Below are 17,741 nucleotides of genomic sequence, written 5' to 3' on the forward strand. Positions count from 1 at the left end.
TTCACCACGCTTGTGGTTGCGGCTGCTGGTGCTGCTGCTTCAAGACAGAGAAGCAGAATAAACTTGCGGCGGTTAATAAACAGAGCCGTTATCTTTTGGCTTTTACTCGCTGCACTGCAAACAGGCGACATATGCAGTCATGGACTTGCTAACGTAAATCAATTTTCGAGCCTTGACGACTGCAACCGCGGAATGAAAGAACAAACAAGAGCGATTATATTCAGATGGCAAAGAATGGAATTAAATGACACCTTCCCGGCAAGTTTGCTTTTTGATAATTGTCAGCGCGGACAAACGTATGTGAAATACAGTATTATTTGAATTATGAAAATGAACGTACAGCGAAATGAAGATTATTTTATCCTAATTTTAGTTGAGTTGACTGAGAAAATTTGAGTAAAATGACTACTATTGTTGCAATCAAGCAATCTGCCATCAGATTCCATGATAAAATAGCTTCGTTACGGCGAAAAAGTATCGGGTTCTCCTTATAGATTTCAAAGTTATGGAGCAATACTTCTTTGGGCTTCGAGAAAAGTAGGATGAAATGCCTTTCATTTGACCAAAACTGCTAGAAAACAAACGCGTGCCGTGAAAAGTGGTAACCACACCATTGGAATTCCTATGAAAATATCCTGCTTTTGACATCAAAAGATGGATGGCTTAGTGGCATTGAGAAATCTATACCTATAAAGAAGGATTTCTGTCTGTCTGTCTGTCTGTCTGTCTGTCTGTCCTGTGTTCCTTATAGAATCAAAAACTACTGAACCAATCGGCGTCAAAATTTGCATGTAGAGGTTTTTGGGGCCAGGAAAGGTTTTAGTGATGGTTAGAGACCCCTCCCCCCACTAAGAGTGGGGGCTCCCATACAAATGAAACACAAATTTCTGCATAACTCGAGAACTAATCAAGCAAATAGAACCAAATTTGGCATGTGGGTGTTTTCGGTGACAAGAATTTATTCTACGGTAATTTGAGACCCCTTCCCTCTTTATAAGGGGAATTATAACTCCTCTCCCCTTTAAGAGGGGGGGTTTCCATACAAATTTCCTCATAACTCGAGAACTAATCAAGCAAATGGAACCAAATTTGGCATGTGAAAGTTTTCGAGGGCAAGAAAATTTTCTATGTTGAATTAGGACCCCTCCTCACTTTAAGAGGGGGGGGGGCTCCTGTACAAATGAAATACCAATTTCCTCATAACTCGAGAACTAATCAAGCAAATGGAACCAAATTTGGCATGTGTGTGTTTTTGGAGACAAAATTTTTTTCTATGATGAATTGGGACCCCTCCCCACTTTAAGTGGGGGGGGGCTCCTATACAAACGAAATACAAATTTCCTTATAACTCGAGAGCTAATCCAGCAAATGGAACCAAATTTGGCATGTAGGTGTTTTTGGAGGCAAGAATTTTTTCTATGATGAATAAGAACCTCTCCCCACTTTAGGAGGGGGGGCTCCCATACAAATGAAATACAAATTTCCTCATAACTCGAGAACTAATCAAGCAAATAGAACCAAATTTGGCATGTGGGTGTTTTCGGTGACAAGAATTTATTCTATGGTAAATTGAGACCCCTCCCTCTTTATAAGGGGAATTGTAACTCCTCTCCCCTTTAAGAGGGGGGGCTTCCATACAAATTTCCTCATAACTCGAGAACTAATCAAGCAAATGGAACCAAATTTGGCATGTAAAGGTTTTCGAGGGCAGGAAAATTTTCTACGGTGAATTAGGACCCCTCCCCACTCTAAGAGGGGGGGCTCCTGTACAAATGAAATACAAATTTCCTCCTAACTCGAGAACTAATCAAGCAAATAGAACAACATTTGGCATGTGGGTGTTTTTTTTGGTGACAAGAATTTATTCTATGGTGAATTGAGACCCCTCCCCTCTTTATAAGAGGAATTATAACTCCTCTCTCCTTTAAGAGGGGGGGCTTCCATACAAATTTCCTCATAACTCGAAAACTAATCAAGCAAATGCAACCAAATTTGGCATGTGAAGGTTTTCGAGAGCAAGAAAATTTTCTATGGTGAATTAGGACCCCTCCCCACTTTAAGAGGAGGGGCTCCTGTACAAATGAAATACAAATTTCCTCATAACTCGAGAACTAATCAAGCGAATTGAACCAAATTTGGCATATGTGTGTTTTTGGAAACAATTTTTTTTTCAATGATGAATTGGGACCCCTCCCCACTTTAGGAGGGGGGGTCCTATACAAACGAAATACAAATTTCCTCATAACTCGAGAACTAATCCAGCAAATGGAACCAAATTTGGCGTGTAGGTGTTTTTGGAGGCAAGAATTTTTTCTGTGATGAATTAGGACCTCTTCCCACATTAGGAGGGGGGGCTCCAATACAAATGAAATACAAATTTCCCCATAACTCGAGAACTAATCAAGCAAATAGAACCAAATTCGGCATGTGGAGGTTTTTGGAGACAAAAATATTTTCTACGGTGAATTAGGATCCTTCCACACTTCAAGAGGGAGTGCTTCTACACAAATGAAATACAAATTTCCTCATAATTCGAGAACTAATCAAGCAAATGGAACCATATTTGGCATGTGGGTGTTTTTGGAGGCAACCATTTTTCCCATTATGAATTGGGACTTCTTACCTTTTTAGGAGGGGGGGGGGCTCCCATTCAAACGAAATACAAATTTGCTCATAGCTTTAGAACTAATCAAGCAAATGGAACCAAATTTGGCATGTGATAGTTTTAGATGGCAGAATTTTTTTTCTGTGGTGTATTACGACCCCTTTCCCTTTTAAGAGGGTGGGCTCCCATACAAATGAAATACAAATTTCCTTATAATTTGAGTACTAATCAAGCAAATGGAACCAAATTTAGCATGTAGGAGATTTTTGAGTCTTGAATTTATTTTATGATAGTTAGAGACCTCTCACCCCTGTGGTAGGGGGATATGGACTCTCATACAAATAAAACAGAAATTTTTGCGAAACTCAAAAACTAATCCAACTCGAGAAATTCGAGACTCTTCCATAAAACATTAATCAATAACAAGACCACAAAAACTATCTATAGTAACACTAGATCATTCAGGACGAGCCGGTCGCGAGTGTTGCCGGTGACCCGCCGTCGGAAGCGCCGCCCACTGGGGGGCTTGCAAAACTCGAGATAGTGACAAAGATCATCCGAGATTCATGATTTATGTACAACACAGGTTAATTTGTGGCAATACGAAGTTTGTCGGGTCAGCTAGTATTAAGATAAAGGACCTTTTTTCGTAAAAATCCCCACTGTACACTGATTGCAGTAACTGTCCACCCAACAAAAACCGCATATCAATCAATATGTACAGCAATTACGCCTCATTCAGCAATAGTATTTGATAAGGCAGTAAACACTTTGGCAGCACGATTTGTTGTTATTTAATGAGGTGAGTGTTCCTACCGGGGCTGGGAAGCCACTGTAAAAAAACGATAATAAATCATAATGATGTAACCTTGTGTCTCTCTCAATAATTGCTAAAAAAGCGCTTGCAAATTTTTGGAAAAGCAGCGAGCCTTTGGTGGTTCTTACTACCTAGTATTTATTTAACTATTTTCTCAGTCTAAATGGTCTTAAAATTGATAATAAATTATCTAGAAAAGATAATGAAAAAAACACACAAAACGAAAATTAACCCATTATATTAATGGCCTACTCTATTGAAGAAAATTTGCCTAATCTATTAAACCACATAGTACTTCATATAAATGAGTATAATCCATCAAAGTAATTCGTCTAGAATCATTACAATGAATTCAATGCATAAAATTTGCACGTGCAATTGGTAAAACATTTTAACAAGATCACAGCACACTGCATACGGTCCTACATATAGGTGAACCCTTCCATGCGCATGTTTAGTTTCAGCCAACCTCATCTAACTGGTACTGGTACGGACAGGCCTAGCCAAGTGATCATAACAAAAACAAAGGTGCTGAAGGATTGCGAATGATTGTCAAACATTGAAACGAAAGTACATGCATGCAGCAGCAGTAGCAGCATAGCACATGCTTCTGGTGGCTTTGCGTGAAACCAGTTGCGCTGTACCACCAGCAGCAAGCAAGCCAAGCGCACAACAATTACGGAAAAGTGGCCTCGCGGGTTAGCCGGCTTACGTTCGAATTATGTTTCGATCAGATTTGAATTATTAATGGAATGATGATGCCGATGCCGATTGAATTCAGATCACTGTCTAGTGAGAGATTTTTCTACAACGTGTCCATGTTTATGTAACGTGCTAAAAAGCCTCGTGAGTTCATTCCGAGCGTGCCAATCAAATCAAATCGCCACACGATCATCGCAAGTCGCACCATTTTCAACTGATTGGTGGTACTTACCGTTTCACCGTCCGCTTAGCACCCGCCGTTGGCCCCGTTCCAACGCTGCGGCCCCCGACACTGTTACATTCCGACGGAGGGCTTTTCAACGAGGCCGGCGAATCGATGCGTCGCGACGACAGGCCAGCCGTTGCTGCTTTGCCACAGCTGATCTTCGATTTCACATCACTAAAATTTTTCTTGATCACCGCCTTATTTTCGGCAATTTTACTCATCACTGCGTCCCATTTGTTCGGGGTGGCGGATTTCTTCGTAAAACTTAAATTACCAACACTAGCACTGACCCCGTTGCCGCCACCACCAATCGCACGTGCTCGGTGGTTATTAGCTCGAATGGGACGCTTGTTTTCCTGATTCTCGCACTCGTTCTCAACATCCAAATTCTGCACACTACCGCCGACACTACGCGAGGATACTGCCGTTGAAGTATCCTTGAATAAGCGTGTTTTGATTAGAGCCGCGCGCGACGACATTTCATGTTTTTTCAGCACCAAATTAGTTTCATTCTTCTGTTGTTTACGACTGCTGGAGCAAGGCTTTTTGCCACTGCCACCTGCAAAGCTGCTATTACGACTTCCACCACCGACGGGCGCGCCAGACAAACTGTCGGAACTAGTGTTGGAGGCACCGCGCGCGACAGCGAAGTTACATACGCTATCGGTTGTGTTACTACCACTACAACCACCTCCACCAGAAGCACCACCACTGCCAGTAATGCTATCGGCTTTACCATTCAGTAAAGAAGCCGACGACGATGGCGATAACGACGCCGATTGATTCTGTGTCGCTGTGGTCGCGCTTGAAGTCACAACCGAGGAAGGCGTGAAAACGTGCCTAGTGACGTCACCGCCATGATCACCTGGCAAATCAGCAGTGGCAGCATCACTGCCGAAGCTTTTCTCACCGAATACACCAGGCGATGAAGCGTTTGTGCTAACAGACGAAATCAACGACGAGTTTTGCAAACAGTTTACACCCTCCATCCCCGGATCCAGTACGGCGGAATTGACTGAAATCACCTTTTTCTGACTGCATGCGGTGTTGCTACTACTGAGAGTATCGGTAGAAGCATCCGGACTCATATCGCTCTCACCAACCTGGCGACCTTCACCACCATCGTTAGAATCATTCGGTTCCCTTTCGGCGCGGTCGTCATTCTCAAGCCTCCTGTGAACCAGGTCGTCCTCCCCTCTATTATCTACATCGGTGAATATGCCGCTCGATTCCATGCACGAATCATCGTTCTGCGGGTGCTGATTGATGAAAACATTTGCTCCCTGCATCATGGGGCCGTACAGTTGACCATCGATAATCTGCGCCCTTCGATCGCCCCGGTTGAATACATCATCGGCATCGCTTTCGGTGAAGAAATCACTGTCCGTCATAGGATCTTGCCGTCGCGGTACCGGAGGAGCCGGTTGCACATTCCATGCTGCCGCACCCTGATTCTTGATGCGCGGCCCGTTCGAAGGTGAGTGATCAGCACCGCGGCTAGCCGGTCGTGACATTTCCCCATCACCCTGGTAGCCCGTGTCCAAGCTCGTGATACTGGTTATACTCGTTATGAAGCTATTCGACACTTTAGAATTAGCCGATTTCGTCATCTGATCGGTTTTAGACTCGGAGTCGGCTTGCGATATTTCTTGATACAGTATCGGACCGGGGGGTGGTAAAATTTCCGATGGCAACATAATGTCTGACATGTCGGTCTTTACGCCCACCGGATCTAGCGGGAGTTCTTCGGGTGATGGTGTTTGATCGATTCTGCAGTGATGCAATCCGTGCTTGTGAGAACCCGCGCTCAGCTGTAGCTCAAGGTCTTTCGTGTTGTGAGTGTTTGTTGTAGTTGAATCCAAAAACTCCTTCATCTGATCGGGGGTGAATATCCCTAAGCTTTCGTCCATTTCAAAAGATCCCTGCTTTGTTAAACTGTTTGAAACAGGTGATTTAATGTGCGGTTTGGTTGATGACAGGGAAGAGTCACAAAGTTCTATGGAACAATCTAACGTACACTCGGTGAGATCCAATCCAAATGAGAATCTCTGCTTCGCGGGAATCGAACTTCGACCTTCCAGAGGTCGCACAGCGATGTCGTCCTTTCCTACCGATAGCGGCTCTTCCAAGCTTAAATCAAAACTTCCCTTCTTTTGAATTCCAGCATCCTCTAACACCACTCGTGCTTGATCATCATCCAGCTCAAGTTCTGCAGCGGTCAAGGTACGATCGGCATCGAAAGGCAAATCTAAAAGATGCACATTCTCTTCTAAGCTAGATCCTTTAATATCTCTAGTTAGGTTTAAAGCATTCGAACTCGTAGTAACTGCCAGTGGCGAATGCATTGTCGAGCAAAATACCTGTGTCTTGTTAAGAATCTGTGACGGGTCAGACAAGTGTAGCAAATCGGTAGTTTCGTTCAAGTTAAACGTTAGTCTAGTGGGCCGCTGAGCGGCCGGTTCCATCGTCAACAATTGCTCCGGACTTTGGAGCACATGTGTATTGTTCAGAATGTTTTCGACTTTCGGCAATACAGCAGTCTTATCCAATTCCTGGGTTATATTTGGAATGCATTGGGTTACATTTACCAATTTGTCGTAAACCATCGTCGAACTTAATGCTACCTTCGGTTTCTTACTTTCCGTGTCCAAGGTGTGTGTCTTATCCAGCAACGAAACATCGCTTCCGGATTTACTCGTCTGAAAGGATGACGACGATGCCCCACTCGTTTGGTTCAATGATTCTCGACTACCGCCGAGTTTCAGTGACTCCTGGGAGGACTTAACAAACGTCTCGCTACGTTTAACCTCGTATGTGACATTACCGTCATAGTTCAGCGTAACCGTCTCGTTCGGTGGCTTGAGCATTCCGCCTACGCTAAACGTTTCCGTTGACAACAGGTTGTCGGTACTGCCAGCTCCGACCAAATCCAACGATTCGTCAACCAACATTCGTCCATCACTATCGACGTCCACGTCGCTGGTCGATTCAGCTCGGTATAAATCAATTTGTTTGGTATCATTAAGGTTCTCGGTGGATGTCAGGTCCAATTTTTTGAAGAGATTTAAAGAACTGGCGCGAAACGGTGCCGGTGTTGAGGCTGCCAGAGCAGGAAACGGCGCGGATTCGCCGCATAGTTTATCACCGGAGTAGGAACGGGCGATCGTAATGCCGGTCGACCGCTGAGGGCCCAAAAATCGGGCTGGAGTAGCGAACGGGGCACTCGGCGGATGATACGACGAGGGCTTTGCTAGCTTGGACTGAAACTGCGCCGGTCGAATGGATCCGGGGATGGGAATTCTGCTGCTACTGGTGGTGCCGATGCGTGGTATCCGTGACTGCGTGAGGTCCTACAAAAGGGAAAACAGGAGAGGAAAAAAGCGTACATTAATTTTGCTGTGGAACAATAAGGAAGTGATCAAATTGTGTAACAACAATAACAAAGCTTGATTGTCCGTCTGGTTGAACGAATGAACAACAACAACAACAACAAAACCCAATTATCGGCGCATTGGAAGCCGCTCATGGCCAACCATTTCGATGACCCAGATCAGTTACATCGATACGCGATCGGCAGGGTGTTCCAAATTCAGTTAGCTCGTCAGCTCGCGCAGTCAGTCGCTGTGCGGTCGGTGGTGACTGCAGTGCCAATTAAAATTTGCTCGCTAGAGGATGTAATCTCGGTACACCTGTTCAAAAAAGAAACACATCATCCATTGTGTGCAGTCGTCGCTATCGATCGCTAATAAGAGAATCACCAACTCGAAAGCTAGATAAAGTGGGTCTGACCGATTAAGTGCGAATCAGCGCATTGTGGGGTAAATTCGGTGAATAGAAATCAAATATTAAATTTTCATCAAGTTTTCAGAAATCAAATATTTCAGAAAGTGATTTCATGTTAGAGTAAACTAGAAAAACTTTAAAAATTTTCACGCATGTAAAATCAAAAAAATGATAGTTGACAATAAAAGTTCAATAAATTTCAACACGAAATTAAACACATTATCCACGTAAATTTTCAAAGCTATTTCTCATCAATGTCTGATCATATCTAAATTTTGAATTAGATTGTTTACTTAATTTTTCAACCTTTGCAACACAACATTTATGAACGCATCCGCATTTTAGTATTAAAACAGTAAAGGAACAGTTGCTGCAAGTTATGGACTTTAAACAGATTTACATGACTGTGATCCCACTGTGCTGGTTGATCGCCGTCATTGGTTTTATTGTATTTTAAACAATTATCATCGCCGTCGGTGATTACCAATGATGGCTGCTGGGGCAGCCATGATTGCTTTCTTTTTAACTCGAACTGTGCACTTTACTTCAGTTCAACGTCTCACGTAAGCCAGTTGTTATTTTCTTCTGATTTCAATCTATTTAGCAACTTTCCTCTAACTTGACTCGTGTCCGTGAGTCAATTCAGCAGCAAAAATCGAGACCTCCTAATCTCGACCTCTATGGGAAAGTTGAGAGACTTTAAGAGAAGTACAGTGAGAAGTACAGTGATGGGCCTTTCCCAATAGTTGTGATTTGATGTAAAATGTTTATTACAACTACCTAATAGCAAGCAAATAAAGCGTCTTACTAGAATTCTCTTACTAGTAAATGGCAATTAATTAGTTTATTTTAAAAATGTTGGTGGTTTAAAGAAAAACTTTCTACTGTTGCAAATTATTTTGATTAATGCATGAAATTTTATATTTCAATAAGTTTTTTATGGGGTACCAAAAATTATGTTCATCACGACAATTTCATGAAACGTCATCAGTGGTTGCGCGAACAAAAATGGTTGGAAACCACTGTCGTAAATGATAAATTGAAAAATCGTTCCGATGTGTTGCCACATCAATTGAACAAAACTGTTGCTTAATCATTCCCATTAAACCATGGGTAATTAGAGAACATTATAGTAAACGTCATGAGGTCGCTCTATTGTTTCTAAGACCAAAGGTGAAAATATGTGTTTTTGAAGAAAAAAATTTACTGGTGAGAAGTCGATGAGCGTTAGATAAGCACCATTTAAACTGAAGAAGAGACAAAATCTAAGTGCAATTTTGGACGTAGAGGTGCTAGAACACTTATAAAATTTTACTCGCACGACACAAACGTTTTTGCATGATGTTTTGCATCATTGCAGCTAGGTACACATCGACCACAGGACAAGACCGAATTGCTTTGGTAGGTAGACGATGATCGTATTTGACGGGATCAGAAGAATATTTTTCGTCATGCCTGTCATGATTTGGATTCACGAAGATTACCAAACATGGCATGTCAGGTGGGGCTCGCACACACGCTCTTTCGGTTGGTACCCGAATGTTTTACTAATTAAACTAGTGCCGCCCGTTACATTAGGTAGTCTAATTTTATTTCACTTTCCAATTCTATCATTCTACATTCGCACCACACACCTTCTTGCGACGATATTATTTTCGTATGATTGCACTTTGCTTCTACCGCCTAGAAGATACACAATTATCTACTCGATCAGTGCGATAGAAACATGTAGTGCGTTGTCGACAGTCGCTCCGGCAAGTCTTCGCGTGATTAACCTCCAAGGAGTGTTTTTTCTTTTTATTTACCTGTATTTTTACTTGACTCCAAACGCAGTCATGAGGAAAACTATTTTTTGGAAAGGGAGGAAGGGTTGTGTTTGTGTGGCATAAGCGGTCAGAGACGTCCCCCAGTTCGGTATGGGAAAGCAGAGAGATCGGACGCTTGTGCGTTTTCGCGAGACCCAGAATCGAAAGATCAGTAGTTTTCACTGTGATTTGGTGTACGCGAGTGCCTTTAGTTGGAATTCGAAGATCCAAGAGTGATTAACGACGAGTTTATACTCCGCAGATCAGAATGAGTGATGTTTTGGGCTAATTGTGATGAAAAGTGCGATTCCGAAGCAAGCTATTTCAGCTTTTTCCTTGTCGGTTATGCATGTCTGTGTATTCAAGCAATGACATTGCCCGCTCAGTTATGTGCGTCTTTACAGAGCGCAAGAAAATTTTCGTTTCGGCAGTTCGTGTAATAATGTGTTTCGAATGCAAAGTGCATGTGTGTTAGTGAAGCAGTTGAAGCTTGTTAATTTTTTTTGCTAGCACACAGCTTCCTGCTTTCCGTGTGTGCATCTCGTTGTGCTACTTGCCGTTGAAGCCGCTGACGAATAAACCGGATCATCGCCGTTCGTTTTTTCGTGTTTTTGCTTGCTGGTGGGAATAAGAGACCATCATGCAGTTAGTGTGTACGGGTACCATGCTCCGCATGTGTATGGTCTGATGTGTACTGTAGAGTGGACAGAAGACTTACCGATCCGACGAGTGCTTAGATAAGTAGTGGTTTGACTGTTTGTTTTTTAAGCTAAAGACTGATGTGTGGCTATGTCTTTCTTGTGTGCTGTCCGTTTTGAACCTTACACAGTCGCAGACTGATGGCCAATCGGGTGCCTGATTCGGTTAATAATACAGTGTAGAGTTTTATACAATTGATTGCACTTTTAAAATATAGTTTATTAATTAGTATATGACTGCGATACATAAACAAGTGTAGAATCATTGCCACTATAATAGATATTCCTTACATATATAGTATATTCATATTACTCATTATTTAATACATTTACATATACATCATTAAAAGGGAGGGGAGGGAGCATCAGGGTACCAAATGAATCGAAGACTGGATGAGGGATGTGGTAACTAGCCCAAGTCACATAAGGTCGGAGAGGATTTTGACGCGCCCTTCTAGCACACAAATCATCACGCAAGATAAGTTTGCACGGCGAAGTTATGTATCTAGAAACCGGAGGTCTATGCTGGAAGGAGTGTCTTATATTCCCGTGGAATCATATAAGCGACATTGCCTATAGATCCACCCAACCCCTTTTGGTCCTTCACGAACAGCATTGACATGAAAGTTGCTGGGTAGATAAATTCGATTCTGCGGTAATTCTACTTGCATACAATGGGAAACCCTTGAGGTGATGGTGGCTACCCCCATACATACATACATACATAAGCGGTCTAGAGACGTCCCTTCAACAGGCCACATTGTCTTCTTTGCAGCAAAGCTTGGCATTGCCGGCTCGCTGTTCTGCTCTCCATGTTCGTTGAAGCGAGCTCCATGATCTGCTGACGGCATTCCAAATGTCCTCGTCTAGACACATTTTCTCAACAATGTTGTCTACGTTTAGTGCGGGCACCGCTTCAAATATGGGCCATACAAAGACTGTATGCTCGGGAGTTTCTTCAACATCGCCGTTCTTCGGGCGATGCAAATGCTGTCTGAAGCAACCGTGTCCCGAGAGAAATTGCGTCAGATAGAAGTTCAGTTCTCCGTGCCTCCTGTTCACCCAGGCTGAGAGTACCGGTATTAACCTATGCGTACATCTTCTGTTAGTCGCGGAGTTCAACTATTGCTGTCACTTTACTATTGACTCCGACTCATAGCTTTTCGAATTCTTCCAGTATCCTTCAACTTATAACATTCGTCGTCTTCCGCCAGAGTGATGTAGTTCTGTGTACGCTTCCGCCTCGCATTGCCATGTGCCGATACGTACTGTGTAATCTCTACTTATTCCACTGGGTTTTAAGCGCTGTTACGCAAGCAGGACTACCGTATCGCTGTATCGAGGGGGATATACTGGCTAAAATACGCCTTTTACTGCTGTTTGGATCAGAGTTGTCTGGTATGATTCTGACCAGCACATTAATCACTTTTCCCGCTTTCTCGCAAGTTTAGACAACGCGGTAGTTGAAATTTCCGCCTGGGTGTTTCAAACCTCGCTTCGAGGCTGCCGTGTGCTGTTCCACAATGAGCTGCCTTGCGGTTGCTGACCAACAGCACTTCCGTATTGTGTTGGGCTATTTGCTATTTCACCCCTTGCATCCAGCTTTCGATTATGTCTATCGACTCGTTTACCAGCGTTTCTACCTGTTCCAGCGACTCTCCTGTTACTACTACTACTACGATATCGTCTGCGAAACCGGCAGAATCAGTCTTAGTACTCCGTCGTACATCCCGTTCCAGAGAGATGGAGCCTTGCGGGACTCCTGTCGTAGTACTGATTGTCCTGTGTTCCTTGTTTGTCTTGTAAAATTGTATCCGATTCTCGAAATAACTTCTGGAAATCCGATACAAGGGATATGGGGATACTATGGGATGGTAATCTATTCAGGAAGTGCTTTCGAATCAGTTGCTATGCACCCCCAAGACAATGGAACAATTCCACCAAATGTTGGACACATGTACTGAGAACCTTGTTGAAAGCAAACACCGATCATTATAGGCGGTGATTTCAATGCCTGGATGGTGGAGTGGGGAAGCAGATGCACCAACGCGTGAGGAAATGGCTCACTGGAGCTAGACATGCACTTTCCGCAGGGATGGTGGAGAGTCCATCATCCATGTCATTTTTTGCAGTCCATCATTGGTGCAAACATGAACTGGAGGGTATTGGAGGGATATACTCACAGCGATCACCTTACCAGGCGATCCAGTATTCCATGGGTGAACGGAATTCCGCAGCAACTCTAAAAAATAGAACCAATAAACAAAGGTGGAAAACGAAGCCCTTCGACAAGGAACTTTTCATGGGAGAGCAACGCGCGGACAGCGATTTCCTGGATCTGAGCATAGACGAACTGCCAGAAACGCTGGCGAAAGCATGCGGCGCAACAATGGCGAAGAATAAACAAACTGAGGAATAACCGACCCCCAGTTTATTGGTGGAACGGAGAGCTTTGCGCACTTTCGTGCTAACTGCTTCAGGGCAATAAGAAGCTTCCAAAGAGAAAGAAATGTAAGGGAAGAGCGAATATGGGGATTTAGAGAGGCCAGGACCACACTTGAAAAGGCGATAAAAAGAGTAAATAGAACTGTCTAAAGGAGTTATGCAGATACGCGGACTGACTGAAGCTCATCTAACCACTCCCACCAGCCCAAAATGGCGGCATTCTATCATATGATACATAGGATGGACACATTGCTGTTGAATGAGCTAGGGAAATAAAAAGAATTGACATACATTTTAGAAATTGCCAAACTGAACGGATACAAAGAAAGGACTATCCAGGTCATTGTTTCCAAGAAAAGAAGGAACGCATACAAAAATTCACTCACAACACTAACACCAATAACACCAGAACTAAAGAGAGTTGCGAATACCACGAAAACATAACACGCCCTCTCCATTGAAAAATGAAGAAATGTAAGAATCGACGTCGTCTACACCAGCCGAAATAACCAACTCAAAAGTAATTTGGGATCAACTAAGGACCCGATTGAAGAACATAGAACATCCGGAGTTTCATTAAATCAGTTGCCCACATTGCAAAAAGGTTTACATCGGCCAGACTAGAAGAAATCATGAAACACGTACTAAAGAACACTTGGCAGAGGTAGCAAAAGCATCAAAAGATGCCGAAATGGCCGGAACTTGAGAGTTTAGAGATCTGCAAGAGACCACATAGACTGTAGATTACAGAGGCGACTAAAGCACTTAAAAACCGCTAAATTTTTAATCAAAACGGGGAATATCATCACAAGTAACGGTAACTCTCCGTTTTGATTCAAAATTTAGCGGTTTTTGAGTGCCTAGTCGCCACTGTAATCTACAGTCTCTGTAACAAGAGACGCTCCTCCATTCTAAACAAAGAAACTAAAAACGGTTACTCCTGGCTTTTTCAATATCTACCAAAGCGTATACACACACAGACACACTCACACGAAACAACTTCTAGTTGAAACTTCGCTCTCTCTCTCTCTTCGTTTTCAGATCCCAGATTTACTTTATTCACATAATTCTACTAGTTTTTTCGAGTTTCTTCCTTAATTTTCTTAGATTTTAGACTCTTCTACAAGACATTAGCCAAACATACCACTAAAACTACCTACAGTAAATTTGTCAACCTACACCAACTTTGTTTTTATTCGCATTTTTGTATTTTACTTGTTACCACTTTTTCATTACCTTTCCGTTGTTTTTTCGTTCGCTTGGTTGGCGCCTTTTCGCCGTATTTTGTTACATCTTTCCTTCGTATTCGTCATCTTCTTGTCACCCCAAGTAACAATTCTAAAGCCACTTGGTTTTACTTGAATAATATAAAGGTTTTATTGCGGTATTAATAATTACCCTTAGTTTTATTGTGGTATTGCGCAATACCAAAAGAATTCGAGTCCAAACACACTTATAGCTACCTAGAAAACCATAATCAAACTGTTCATAAAGCAAATTTATTGTGGTTGCTTTATTACCACGTTAAAACTTGTTGGCTGCACCACGTCTCTTATAAACTTACCATAAGTGTGGCGTAGCAATACAAAATGGGGCACCAATCAAAATTGTTCTTATCGCGGTTGCTTGTCAAACAGCAATAAATCTGTTAGTTTTATAGAGCTATTAAAACGGTAACACCCTGACCAAACAGTTTTTTTGCTGCTATTATGAAGAATACCAAAGTTCAACACCAAAATCATTTTTTTATGCGAAGCCATGTTGCCATATTCTAGTATTTTGTTTTAGCTCGCAAACAACAGTTCATCAAAGCAAAGTGTTTTGCAGAAAGAAAGTTATTATCAATCGGGTTTCCTGTCAGAGGAAGCAACTAGAATGGTTTTGCTAAAATTTGACACTGAATAACTGAATATTTTCAATTTGTTAAAATGACCAGTTTTCGAAAATTGCAAAATTTCAGTGGCACGCTGATTTTATCGACCTATCATATGGATATGCACGATGAAATTAAATGCGCACATGCTGCAAACCAATGATATTGCTTAAAATTTAATAAATATTGTATCGAATATTTTATTCTGGTCGCTATAAACCAAATCGTTCAGAATGATCTGTCAGTAAAGCCTAACTTTTCTGCTCACGGTTATATTTTCAAGCTGACAAAGCTATTGAACTTCTTTAGTTTTTGTCAGCAATGCGAAAAGCGAAAAGCTTTTTTAAATTATGGCGATGGCTGTCAAGCAGCGAAAGCTGAACCGGTTTTATTGCTGCTTTTAGCAGAGTGTGATACGACTACTTGAGCTTATAACTTGATTCTTATAGCGGTTATGAAAACATTCTGAGGAGTAGGTCACTTGGTCAGAAAGCAGTTTTATAGCGGTCATCAGAAAGTTCTGGTGGAGCCCATAGTTTTTCACCAACTTTTCATCGTGTTTTCGTCGTTTTATGATCTCTGTGTCTCTTGTTTTCCCGTCTTTTTTACCACTTTCTTCGTCTTGTGTCGATGTATTTGTGTTATGACAGCAAACATATTGTCTTTTTACTTTTTACTGCCGTTTCGTCATTCTTTCGTTGTCTTTTTGTTGTATATTCGTCATCTTTTCGCCGTCCTTTTTTTGCATGTTTTGTCGTCTTTTCGACGCCTTTTTATACATGTTTGTGGTATTTTTTTCATGCTTTTTGTTTTTGTGTTGGTGTTTGTACCTCGTCTTTCCATCGCATTTCCATGTTATTTCCGTCGTATTTTAGTCACCTTTCATAGCCTTTTCGTCAACTTTGCATCGTATTTTCGTCATGTTTTCATTTCTTTTTCATCATCTTTTCGTTGCATTTACACCGTCGTTTCGCCGATAAGAGCACTTGATCGACAGGACCATAGAAGATTCCTAAATCCGCAGAACTTCGGATAAATCAGTAGCTCAAGCGTCACTGCTTCCTGACTCGGCAGTCAAATTGTGTATGATTTGATGGCTACAAGGCTGATCTAACAAACCAATCGTCGTATATTCAAATCTTGGTTAGGAGATACTGCTGTGGTCAGTAGGATGGTCTCATCTTATCTTATCTTATCTCACACTAACGCAGCCAATACTTGAAGGCATCCTGGAAAATGCCGATTGCTTAAATCGGTCATTTTTCTTGTCAACGGCCAGGCCAACTGCGCAGCATGTACCGCAGAGAGAATTCCAAAGAATTAAGTGGAATTAAAAATGATACTTAATTCCATTCAACTCATTGAAATCAAGGGGAAGGAAGAAAGCGTGGACCTCCCGTACCAAACGCTTCCCTAGAAGATATTGATTAATTTACAGATTACAAATTGTAGTCGTTGGGAGTATCTTTGCTAATAAAGGTTAAGTGATACTCCGGACCCTCGGGGATGAACTTATGGCATTAACCATAGTCTGGCTGCAATAGGCCAAGGTTATAGCGCCTTTTTTTCGCTCTCTGAAAATTGAAAAATTCCGTCTACCTGGCATCATTTTAATTACTTAGTAAAAGAATAAAATTTAGAAATAATAAAATATATGAATGCAGGAAAATCAAATAGATAAACGAGTGAAGTTATGAAACGAGCTCACCGGCATTTGTTTCTTCGTCCATTCCATTAAATCCCGCCACTGAACAGCATTTTCGATTAAACTTGAAACAGTTTAAAGTCCTATTCGAAAGCTAGGTTTTGGGTGCCTCCGGGGCAGAACTTCATAAACCGCAAAAGTCACTACCGTATGCACAAGCGTAAATTCGGACCGCTTCCAGTAACAGTTGCCTCCAGTAATTCCGTCTGCATCCAAACATGTAACTTGTTTGTCACTATCTTCAAGGCACATGCTAATTCTATATCTGCTGCCGCTGGCCGAAAAACTAATCTGTTTGATTATTTTAACAACTAATCTGCTTGATTATTTCCAACTTCCCAATTCGTACGGAACCGATAATTCGTTTTATTAAATATTGTTTTACAAACTGTAAGAAAAATTTTGACAGCGAAAAATTTTGCTGCCGTCCACACGCGCTGTTTACTGCGATCTCCTGTGGTCAGTAGGATGGTCTCAATGAAGAAATTTCAACTCATTTTCTAAAGAAAGCATATCCGCGTGTATGTAGAAGTGAACTTAAATGTTATTTCCGAAGCAATTCTATTATCTGTTCAGATTACATTTCGTGTTTAGTACGATGCAAGTAAATTGAATTCAGGCCAAAGCCAAACGGGGACTCTGATGTAAGCTGAATGGTACTAGACTAAAAGCATCTCCAGCAGTCTGTTGGAAGTTTTGCGACACTTTCATTTACAGCAATTCTCATTTTAATTAAAGTTATATCCGGAAACCGAAACTAACTTCCACAAGCCTTGCTTGCTATTTAGTGCCGAGTACATACTTTCACGCCATCCTTGCAGCCTTGTTGCTAGCAGCTTTCACAGCTTGAAATCCTTGTAGCTTCAAAATGGAAAATGTGAACGACTTTCCAATTCAACTAGTAGTGTGTCATCGGGTCTATCAATGAAGATTGTCTGCTTTTTCATTCATGTTACGTAGTAAGGAAATTTTTGAACGAGTTCCAATTTCTTGGAAATTTGCTTATCGATTGTTTTTAGAATATTTTTTTGTATTCCAAAAACCAAACAACAAAACTAGTCTATTTTACCCCGTCACTGTTC

The 17,741-nt window shown here is 41.9% G+C and overlaps 1 protein-coding gene across 2 annotated transcripts in view; it reads right to left on the reverse strand.

Annotated features, from left to right (window-relative positions):
• LOC128743604 (serine-rich adhesin for platelets) overlaps nucleotides 1–17,741 on the reverse strand; it is a 374,341-nt gene that overhangs the window by 248,526 nt on the left and 108,074 nt on the right. For both annotated transcript variants that reach the window (XM_053840207.1, XM_053840208.1), the window contains exon 3: nucleotides 4,357–7,700. In XM_053840207.1, the coding sequence (XP_053696182.1) occupies nucleotides 4,357–7,700 (3,344 nt within the window). The remainder of the gene's footprint in view (nucleotides 1–4,356; nucleotides 7,701–17,741) is intronic.

Source organism: Sabethes cyaneus, chromosome 3, assembly GCF_943734655.1.
Source record: "Sabethes cyaneus chromosome 3, idSabCyanKW18_F2, whole genome shotgun sequence".
In the NCBI taxonomy this organism is placed as follows: Eukaryota; Metazoa; Arthropoda; class Insecta; order Diptera; family Culicidae; genus Sabethes; species Sabethes cyaneus.